An 11,647-nucleotide genomic window follows, 5' to 3' on the forward strand; every position below is an offset into this window, starting at 1 on the left:
CAAAGAGGTAAAGCTTGTTTAGAAACTCAAGAATTGCTCCAACAAAGCACCAACAAAGCACCGAAAGCCGAGCCTCTGTTACTCTGAGCATCTTCTTACAGAACAATTTGATTTGATTTGTGTTTCTCCCCAGTACTAAATTCCTTCAGTTTCCCCCCAATTGGAGCATCTCTTACTGTCCTGCTTCTTTTCAACCAATTTTAAAGCAGTTGTTGCGTGCTCTGCAGTGTGTGGGTATTGAGAATGAGATAGATACAAAAGTCCCTGGTCTCATGATTTGATATTGCCCCAAAAGACACCAGGAAGAAAAGGAAGTAAATAGTTTCAGACAGAAGTTTTCTGAGAAAAAAATATAGTCCTTTCCACCTGTTTTCCAAGAGTTCTGCAAAGCTATAATAAAATATGCAAAATGAAACAATAAACACATGGATCAGTAGAATGGAAAGGAGGTCAGTAATAAATCCTGACATGTCTGATCAATTGCTTTTCAGCAGAGATGCATAGAAAACTCAATGGTAAAGTAAAAGTCTTTATTGAAAAAAAATATATAGTGAAGGAATGGTTGGAATGTCCTCATACAACATTAAAAGCATGAACATTCATTAGCATCACTCACACAGTCTGAACTATAAAACCTAAAAACATGAAACTTCTAGGGGAAAACCTTTGTGGCATGTGACTGAATTCCCTCTCTGTGACCCCAAAGGATCAACAAAAATAAAGTGGACAAGTGTGCTTCGTCAAAACTAAGATCAGATCGTCTAAGAAAGATGTTTCCCGAGCCGAAGAATACCAGTGACACCCCAGGTAGAATTATTTGGAAAAAGGTACTTCTGCACAGAATATTAAAGGCGCTTGTGATTAAAAAAAAAACTCTCAGACCCAATTATAAGAAAATTCAATGACTTAAAATAAGTGCAAAATATGTCAACAAACAATCAAGGAAGAAAAAAGGGCAAGTGAGCACATGAGAAACTGTTCAATGCCATTAGTCATTAAGGAAATACAAATTAAAACCACAATTAGGAGCCTGCAGAGTGGTGTACCACGTTCAGTTACTGTCTGTGACTCAAGCACTGTCTTATTACAGTATTGCTTAGAGCTGTGATCTCCGCCTCCAGCCCAGCTCTCCACCAGTGCGTCTGGAAACCAGAGGAAGATGTTGGGATGCGTGCCATCCATGGGGAATACCTACTTGGACTCCAGGCTCCAGAATGAACCAGAAAAATGAAAGATTCTCTCGCTCTCTCACTCTCTTCTCACTCTTCCTCTGTCACTATATGTATATGTCACTAATGTATTTAAAAAAAAAAAAAACACAGTGACGTACCACAACATCCGTGGGGCCAGATTTTGAAAGTCTGACGATACTAAGTGTGGATACAGATGTGGAATGACTAGGGCTCATATTGATTATCAGTGTGGGTACAAAATGGTAAAACCGCTCAGGAAAATAGTCTGCTGATCTCATACATTCGCCTACCCAATATCTCACCACAATTTCGCTCCTAGATATGAACCCAGGTGAAACGAAAATTTATATTCACTCCAGGAAGTCTGTCGGAATGCACCTTGATTTGTAATCATCAGAAGCTGAAAACGACGTCAGTGGACAGTCAACTTAAACACAACAGTCTATTGAATGCAATAAAACCCAGAAATAAAAAGGAATTGAGCACTGGTTGCTGCAGTCAGATGATCCCAATTATGTTCTACTCAGTGAAAGAAGTCAGACACAAAAGGCTACACACTCTGTGATTCCATTTATGTGGCATTCTGGAAAAAGGTGCATCTCCATCAGAGGCCTAAATGTTAGTTAGCAGTTGGCATGAACAAATGTGTAATCAGCCCTTTCCAGAAAAAAATGAGGAAGGGCAGGGGCCTGATGCAAAATATGAGTCCACTGACTAGCCAAAAAACTCCGGCTTAGCCTTTTACTAAGCAGGAAAAGAACAGGTTCTTTCCGTGAACAAAAATCTGGATTCCCGTCTCATCGCCGAATTTAGACTATGTATAATCAAGCTTACTAAATAGAGTGAGTAAATACAGATTTAGGGCTGTCCGTAAAAACCTCCGGAGAAAGGCACAGGAGTGGAAATAGGGAGAGAGGAAAGGACGGTGTGGATAGGGTGTGAAAGCCAAGTACACTTGCTTACTGCTTTGGGTCTGACTGCAGAGTAAGGGTTTCCGTGTCACGGAGTCACTTTCTCTGTTCTAGGTTTGCGTAGAAGACACTTGCCAGCCAAGCAGTAAATCAGACCGAGACGTGTCAAGCTCACCGACATCCAAGTTCGCATTTCATATTCTATGCATTCTGGACCTCATACAACTAGATAGATTCTAAATTTATTCGCAAATGCATTATAGATGCATCTTGAACAGCTTGCTGCAGATATCCGAAGAGCCATTTTTTTTTAATTTTTGGTTTATCTGCCCAATTATTTTAACAAAGACAACAGCATTGCTTTAATTTTTTTTTGAAGTCTTTTCAATGCATTAAAGAAGAGCCTACCTCACCTTTACATGTGTGTGCATGTGTGTGTGTGTGTCTGAAAGGAGTGTATTTAGGACGTTTCTCTGTTGACAATTTTAATCTAGTTCTGCAAGTATTTTCAACAAATAAAATTGTAAACTAGTATCAGGGATGTTCCTGATTGACCAGAGTTGATGAGTTTGTAGGTCAATAAAGGGAGTTTTTCCCAGTTGTCTTAGGATTTACAATTAAAAAAAAAATGTGCGGCACTAGATACCAATGCAATGTCTTCATGAAGATATTTGCCACATGTCACAAGTCAGGTGGTGAGCAAGTTTTCCTTGGTCCAAACAACCCTTTTCAACGTGAATGTCACATCAACACAGCAGCCTAATGAAGTCCACCAGGCCACTGCTCACTCTGTAGAGAGCGCTGCAATCCGTAGCATCCCCACACCCTCATTAGTCAGCCATTCACCCAGAGCCTTTAGCTCTCTGCCTGGGTGCTTCTGCTCATTCTGACCACTCAGAATGAAATCCTCTTCCTTGTGTATCCACGTGAGCAGACTTACACCCCTGCAGAGCCTGCTTCTAGTACCCCCCTCACCAGCATGCCTTACTGAGCACCTTCCACACTCATTCAAAGGAGCCCTCCCACCTTTAACACATCCCGTGGTCTCCCACCCCTTGGCTAGTCCTTCCTTGTGGAAGTCTTACCAAGTCATTCTATAAATAATATACACACCTTTCTCTACTATTTGTCTTTGAATTTCTTAGGACTTGAATCTGATTCTTTTTTAATTTTCCATAATGCCTGATCATATGTCAAATGCAACTCCAGTGCTCACTGATGCTGGAGTTAAGAGCAATTACGGAATTGAGCCCAACCAGGTGAGAATTGCCTTTGAAGTGGCATAGATAGCAACTGCGAATCCTGGATTGTAGAAATGCTTGGTGGCTTCCACCATGCCTTCCACCCGCCCCCACACTCATCCCTGACCCCAGCACTTGTTCCCACTGAAGTCTGATGGAGTCTCACAGCCCTCCCTAGCCCAACGCTCTCAGGAGCTTTCATCTGTCCTGACGAGAAGGCACAGGGAGTGGATCTGTGATGGTCTAACACCTAAAAAGCTATTGTCTCTCCATCTTTGAACAACCCCCAGGAGATGTTGTGTTTATGAAGTTGTGATTTTTGTTGAAGCACAATTTCATACAAGCTCAGGCACCAGGTTGGTTGTGGGAGAGTAAATGAGACTTTTTTTTTAAGCTCATAGCTCAGAGAATACATTTCATGTAAGTAATAACTCCCATAATGTATTCCTTTGAAATGGTGATATATCATCTTTGCCTTTGTTTTGATTTTTTAAAGTCCTTTCTTAATAAATATTACCATAAAAATGATAGAATGCAGGGTATAGTTTATGTCAGTATGGCCATTTTGCAACTTATTTTTCCAATTGAATGCACAGAGAAGTATTTGCAATCAAAGGGAGTAACTTACCAAAGTTTTGACTTATTGTAGTTATATTGCTACAGTATTCACAAATTTAAAAGTACGGAATCACAGGTCCCTTACGAATAATAATGGTCTTAACTTGACCATACCATGGGTACCCTGAGTAACTATTATTCCAAATGTATCCAGATGAGACTGGTACAGAATCGGTGAACTCAGTGAAGGAGATGGCCCACCCGTGTGTGTGTGTGTGTGTGTGTGTGTGTGTGTGTGTGTGTGTGTGTGCATTATCCAGTCTCTTGAGCTCTCCACAGGATAAGAAGGTTGATGGAAAAAGGACCTCCCTGGCTTTATACCCTCTTGTACTGCTTGAGCAAGCATGCAGGTCTTCTGCCGCTGGCCTGGGATTTACACGTTCAGTTCTGAAGCTTTAAAATGAACTATAATTACACTGGTGACTTTCCGGAGTCTCCAGCTTGCAGATGGAGGATTCAGTGATGTAACCCCCCAGGACTCCAGCTCCTCATATGTTCTGTCTCTCACACGTAAGTGCATACATGCACTGGGTTCTGTTTATCTGGAGAACCCTATTACACATATGACTATCAAGTGTCTACATTTTTTCTTTTTGTTTATATGTATTTCTGAAAGGCAGAGCAAGAGAGACATAAAGGGAAACCACAAACAGAGAGAGAGACTGACCTTTGAACTACTGGTTTGCTACCAAATGGTCACAACAACTTTGGCCCCAAGTAGAAGCCAGAGCCCGTCATGTCCATCCCAGTCTCCACAAGAGGCCCAGGCCCATCCTTCACTGCCTTCCCGGGCATCCCGACATGGAATTGGATCAGAAGAGAAGCATGTGGGACTTGTACGGGCCACTCTGATGAAATGGTTTCAAGCAGTGGCTTAACTCACTAGAACACCACCATGCTGGTCTTGTAACTTTGGCCTCAAGAAAACCTTGAAAAATCAGCCTTTCATGAAGCCATCTAACTGTAACTGAGATGGCCGGGATTGTAGATCAGAAATTGTCTGAGGAAGCTCGCAAGGGGACGTCTTTGAGACAGGGCAGGCACGTGGGTTGAGGACCTCTGGGACATACACTGGAGAGTGACTCAAAAGCTAAAGTGTATCTCTGGCCCTAACACAAGACCCTCGTGGAAAATAAACAACACATCATTGTTCTCATGTGCCTGAATAATGACAATGACACCACTTGTGTGCAAGACACTATTCTAAATGCTTTCTGCATATTAACTAATCAGGATCCTCAAAAAACGTGGGTCCGGCATGGTAGTTAAGTGGCTAAAGTCTAGCCGTGCATGCACCAAGATCCCATATGGGTACCAGTTCATCTTCCAGCAGCTCCACTTCCCACCCAGCTCGCTGCTTGGCCTGGGAAAAACAGTTGAAGACACCTCGAAGCCTTGGGACCCTGCACCTGCGTGGGAGACCTGGAAAAGGCTCCTGGCTCCTGGCTCTGGATTGACTCAGCTCTGGCCATTACAGCCACTTGGGGAGTGAATCAACAGATCTTCCTCTCTGTCTCTCCTCCTCTCTGTATATCTGACTTTCCAATAAAAATAAATCTTAAAAAAATGCTATTTGAGTCATACTATTCTAAACCTCATTTAATTCATGAAGATGCAGGTGTAGTGTCTTCTCAGCAGACATGCAATAATACGGACATGTAGCTAAGCACAGATACAGAAGCCAGGAAGCCAGGATTTTCAAACCATACAGTTAGTACCAAAAACCTAAGCTTTAGCCACAAACTTTTGTTCCTGAAAGAAAATGTTTCCCACATTGACCCAGACACTTTCCTTTATGTTCTCTTGGCCAGTACTTAATCACATACATGCCCACCTCTGAATCAATCACTGATCAGAGGTGTGCGATGAGCTACCGGGCAGGGGCTAGGCTGTTTGAGTGTTTATCGCTGAAGTTATGCTCATCTTCCTGAAGGGGTGGGTTCTGACGTTAACTAGGGTTCTGTCCCCATATAGGAGAAAGAACCCAGCAATGTCTGCTGTGAGAGACCACATATCCCACTCCAGCTTCGCCAAGTCCATTCTCTCTGCTTTCCTGAGTTAAGACAGCACATGGATGTGCTTCTCATCTGTCCATGGGTGGTGCCTCCTGCAATGGAATTGCAAGCGCCCCCGGAGCTATCAGCAAATTCCGCCCATCTCTGTATTCCCCGCTGGCCCTGGCATGGGGCCTTGTACATAGAGTGTTCAGGAAACATTTGTTCCTTATAATTGAATTTTCTTTCTCAGGTCTATTTAATTGGAGAGGTCAACAGTTGACCATGCTCAAGGCAGGCAGATAATGCATTTTCACATTGATCTTGCAATCAAATGAATCCTGAAAAAACTTCCTTTGCCATGCAAAATAGCATGAAATTACACATTAGCATAGGTCAATGCAAAGGCCCAAACTTATTAAATTGTTAGTGTCTTGCACTCGGCACCCTAGGAGGTAGCATTAATGTTACAGTTTTATTATGGCTTGACCTTTCCACTATACTCAAAGAGACACATCAAACGGCTATGACCGAGGCAGGATACATAATTTGCAGGGCTCAGTTTAAAAGATGTGAAACCCTGGCTGTGTGAGTCAGTCTCTCCTTGGGGCCACTACTTCAAATTGCAGTGGACAAGTGACCCCCCCCCGAAGACTGTGGTTTCCCATTACATAGATTGGGAATGGGCAGGGGGGTCTCATGGAGTTATCCACTGGCATGGCAGGCTTGCATGAGGGTTAGCGTTGTCCTGCTCTAAACTGCAACGTAGTAAAACAACTGTCTGACCCCAGTTCTTCCTGAACCTGTGCTCAGATCCCCACTAGGGCTAGAAATAGCAATAGAACTTAAAACTGCCTCCCAATAACATCATTAGCAGGTTGTGCCATTGTGCCAGCTGTCATTTGGCATTTAAAGGAAGCGTATTTTTTTTGAAATGCAGAGTTACAGAACAAGAGAGAGAGATCTTCCATCCACTGATTCACTCCCCAAATAGCCTCAGCAGCTGGACTGGATTGATCTGAAGCCAGGAGCTGCTTCTGGATCTCCCATGTGGGTGCAGGGGTCCTAACACTTTAGCCATCCTCCTCTGCTCTCCTAGGCTGTTAACAGGGAACTAGATCAGAAGTGGAGCAGCTGGGACTGGAATTGATACCTGTATGGGATGCCAGTGCCACAGGTGGAGGTTTAGTGTGCTATGGTATCATGCCAGCCCCTGGCATTTTCTAAAAGGATAAGATATACAGTCAGGTCTGTATGATAAATGTCCATGGTGACACTTTAGAGGAGGGACTTGAGACTCCAGACAAGCAAATCGTCTAAATTGAGCATCAGTTGGGACTGTGACAGTTTAACAAGGAAAAGGTTCAGTCTCTAGTAGGACCTGCTTCTGTCCTATTCCTATTTCTGCCATTTATGAAATATATAAACCTGAGGAAGTCATTTAAACTCTCTCTGCTTCAAGTCTTCATCTGCTGAAGCAAAGCAGTAACTATAACTCTTAAGAGGGTTGAATGAAACAATAGGTTCTTATAAAGGTTGAATGTAATGACGGATATGAAACCTGGCTCATTGAATGTAACCATTAACATGAATGGGTGATTGTTCAGCCCAAGGTTTATATTCTTTCTAAAACCCATTGTGCTTTCAAAACAGGCAAAAGTGCATGTTTGACCAGTTCTATGAACCAGTCTCTTCTCTGTAATCCCTTTTTTAAAAAAAGTTACTAATTTGAGAGGCAGGATTACACATTATAGAAAAGTCTTTCATTTTATGATCATTCCTCCAAATGATTACAACAGCCCCGTCTGGGCCAAGCTGAGGTCAGGAGCCAGGGACTTCATCTGGGTCTCCCACATGAATGGCAAGGGCCCAGAGACATTTGCCCTCCTTCAGGGCCTACATTAGCAGGTAGCTAAAATAGAAGTGAAGGAAAGAACTGAAATGATGCTTTCATAGGGGAGACCAGCATCCCATGGTTCAACCCACTGCACACGCAGCAGCAGCACTGACCCACAACTCTAAGAGCTCAAAAGCTGGCTGCGTGTAGGTCCCCCAGCACACAATCTTGTTCTTCTACCTAAGGGTGGCAGCCTCAAGATCTACCTATCAGATATGCAGTGACAGTGTAGCTAGTTTCATTTTAGACAAATTGTCTTGCCAAACATGTATCCATGCCTTTATTCATCCGTCTTCTGTTGCTTTGGGCAAAAAAGAAGACGAGTAAAAAAAAAAAAAGAGGGTTATGACTTAAGAGAGAAAAGTAAATTCATTTAGTATTTTCAGCAGGCTGTCTTCCTTGAAAATTCATTGTTGTTGTAATATAATAAAGAAATGAATTCATAGGAATTCTACCTACAGATAATTCATCAACATACAAGTAATCTTGGGGAAATCAACCAAAGCATCTATAGCTTGGAATCACCAGAAGTAGCTATCAGCGTTTATTGGATAGAAAGACCTAGGAATGAAGAGTAGAGGAATGGGCTCATCAAGATAAACACTGCAGGATCTTATTCGTCCAAAAATGGGAGGGTTCACACTGAGTTTTGCATCATACATGCCAGGATTGCGTGGAGGTAGAGAGAAGAGGTACGGATCAAATTGACACCATGTGTGGCAGGCTGTTGTGGACCCATGGAATGGTATATGCAGGTCCACTGGGCAAGGATCCTGCAGGGGAAGGAGGGCAAGCTCTGTGATCCACTTGGTTCTTGTGGATCACAGATAAGCCGGTGCTGGACTAGATCAGAAGATGGACATGTAGCTGGTCCCTGGATGCTACTGCTGGAGCTGTAATGTGCTTGGGGATCATGCACTCTGGGGGCCTGCCTTGTGGTGCAGAGCTTAAGCTACTGCTTCTGATGCCAGCATCCCATGTTGGAGTGGCTGTTCTACTTGTGACTTAGCTCCCTGATGTGCACCTGTGAAGGGAGCTGAAGACGGTCCACATGTATGCACCTCTGCCCCCATGTGAGAAACCTACCTGGACCCAGAAGTCTGATTGAAAGAATGACCTAAGAGTCTGCATATTTAGTAAATTCCCTGGTGATACCAATGCACTGGCCGTGGAGGATACTTCGAGGAGCAAAGTACCAAGGAATCTGATTTGTTCTCCTGTTGCTATCATCATTGCAACTATTGTGTTTGTTTTTAAAGTTGCTCCCTTGTCTTCTTTTTTTTTTCCCCTCAGTATCCAGGCTACCTAATTTAAGAAAAGAACAGGCATATTATTCGATCATGCTTAACACATCAGCTTATCCATTAGCACACCGAGGGATGCTAAGTGCTCTGAACTGGTCCAAGTCCTGTGAGCACCCAGAAGACCTGATGTCTATCTTTGAGGGGATAAAAACCTTTCATGAATATTCCACCAGCAATCATTTGCTGATTAAGAGTAATCAGTAAAATAAAGCTGTTAAGGATAAGACAAATCCATGGGGAATAGTGAACTCTGGTAAGCTTACTATATAGCAAATTGAGCCACCACATTTAGTACCAATATCCTATATAGGAGTGGAGTGCTGGTCTGACTTCTGGATGCTGTACTTCCAATCCAGCCCCCTGCTAATGTGCTTGATGAGCAGGAGATGATGGTTCAAGGAGTCCCCATGACCTATGTAGGCAACATGGATGGAATTATTGATTCATGACTTTTGGCTTCACTTAGTCCCAACTACTATGGCCATCGTGGGAATGAACTAGCAGTTGAATGATCGAGATTCTGTCTATGTGACTGTGTGTCTTTCTGCCTACATTTCTCTCTGTCTCTTTGCTTTTTAAATAAATGGACTTTTTAGAAAGCGCACAGGAGTGTCTCCGTGAATGCCTGTCCCTCGGCCTTCCAGTTCTCTTCTTCAAATTAAGTCAGCATTGTTTCTTGTGTGGTCCTCCATGTGGCCATGCGAATGCATATGCATTCTTTCGTCTCCACCTTTTGACACAAGCAGGAATTTGACCACCTAGAAAAAAAAGTGAATTATTACACATTTACCCAACTGGTGAGTTCATAATAGTACGGGGGAGGAGGGAAATAGGTGTTTATGAGGAAACAGGTATAACATAGAGCATCTCCTTTGAACTCTGATGTTGCAAAGTCACTGAGAGGACAAAGATGAGTGGTGTGATATTGGTGCCTAAGCATCCTTCCCCAAGTTCCCGGGGCTGTTATGCAAACTCAGCTACTGTTGATCATCACTTCTTCCCTTTCAGCTCTCTTACTAGTACACCCATGGGTCCTTGATTGCCTTTGTTTAAAGTTTGCCTGCTGCCAGGACCACCACATGTTGCCTTTCTGAATTGGCTCGGCTGACCCTCCTTCCAGTGCCGTGACCAAGGCTTGCTGTGTACCCAAGCCTCTTTGCTCCTGAAATGAGAACTTCTCCAGCCGTATACCTAAGCCCCTCACTTGGAACAGGGCTTATGCCTCTTGAATGCGAGCCAAGCTTAATATATACATATAAAAATAGAACCCAGTTTTTTTTTTTTAAATGACCATCTGACACGCCAAAGTGAAGTGAAGCTCATTTTCAAATGACTCCCAGCTGTCATAAGAGCCGTGTGTCTGAATGGCTCAGTCATTACAAGAGCAAGGGCGGGGGGCAATTTCATTTCACATTTGGCCTGATAATAGGGCTTGGGATTGGAAATCAATTGGAGATGCTTAGAAGAGCTACTTAATCACGTCAATTAACGTGTACATTGCTTTGCTGTTTATCAAGTACTCCTACAGGCATTATCATAATATGTAAGCCAGTGAGGGCCTCTCCAAGGAGATTTAAAAAATCCGTATGTATTATTTTACCGCCTCGTCTTACAAACAGGGAACAGACAGCCTGTCACCAAAGAGGATATCAGAGCAGACCATTAAAACAAAGCACGGAAGAATAGGCGAGCCCAGAACCAGTTACCCAGAAAGGCAGAAATGAAATCATTACCAATGCATGCGTTTGGCATAAATACACCATACGACGGAGGGCCAGCCAAGATGAGGTCTGGTGACAAAGTGGTCGGGACTGACAGCCATTGAATAAGAAGGTTGTTCTTTTGTTGATAAGATAAACAATACAAAGCTTTGTATGAGAACGCATCAGCTGTATGTAATCCCAAAGGAAATATGCAGTCTGTTCTAGAACTCTCTGCCTGGTATCTTCTGTCTGCCTTCTCGGGACAAATTGTCCACTGATGCCCACCACCACACCCTGGCCCCTGGAAGTTTTCTTTCTTTCTCCATGAGAAATGCATCCTGGTTTCCCATCTGGCCTGCTCAATGTTAAAGTTGCTGGGGGAAAAAAACAATTCTTTTTTCTCCAAGCTGTTGATGACGCAATCATGAACTTAATTGACGATAACCACATTTCCAGGAGAGTCAGTACCCATCATTGTCTTTTGCCTATCAAGCTGAATTGCACAGGATCTCCACAGAAATTGTGGAAGAATTCAGCATCATTAATGTGACGGTGGTGGATGCCTAGCAAAACCATGAATCATTGCATCTGGTGGTTTTTATTTCCCAATTTGGAATAAATATTTCCCTTAGGGTACTCTTCTCCCCCAAAGAATATCATGGGGCTGGCTGCACACATCTGCATGTTTCCACTCCTACCCTCTTTCCGTTTGCTTATTCAATTCCCTTGCATGCAATAGATACTCAGTACATATTCACTGAATGAAAGCTCTTACAGTGTGCTGAG

At 43.1% G+C, this 11,647-nt stretch overlaps 1 protein-coding gene across 1 annotated transcript in view; it reads left to right on the plus strand.

Annotated features, from left to right (window-relative positions):
* The window catches only part of LOC121162019 (histone-arginine methyltransferase CARM1-like), a 129,707-nt gene extending 118,279 nt beyond the window's left edge, over positions 1-11,428 (plus strand). Inside the window, exons 13-14 of the mRNA XM_040988758.1 lie at positions 707-827; positions 11,318-11,428. Coding sequence (XP_040844692.1) covers positions 707-827; positions 11,318-11,428 — 232 coding nt within the window. The remainder of the gene's footprint in view (positions 1-706; positions 828-11,317) is intronic.
* The last annotated feature ends 219 nt before the right edge of the window (positions 11,429-11,647 follow it).

This window comes from Ochotona curzoniae, unplaced genomic scaffold (assembly GCF_017591425.1).
Source record: "Ochotona curzoniae isolate NIBS_2020 unplaced genomic scaffold, NIBS_Ocur_1.0 contig_50, whole genome shotgun sequence".
Taxonomy (NCBI): Eukaryota; Metazoa; Chordata; class Mammalia; order Lagomorpha; family Ochotonidae; genus Ochotona; species Ochotona curzoniae.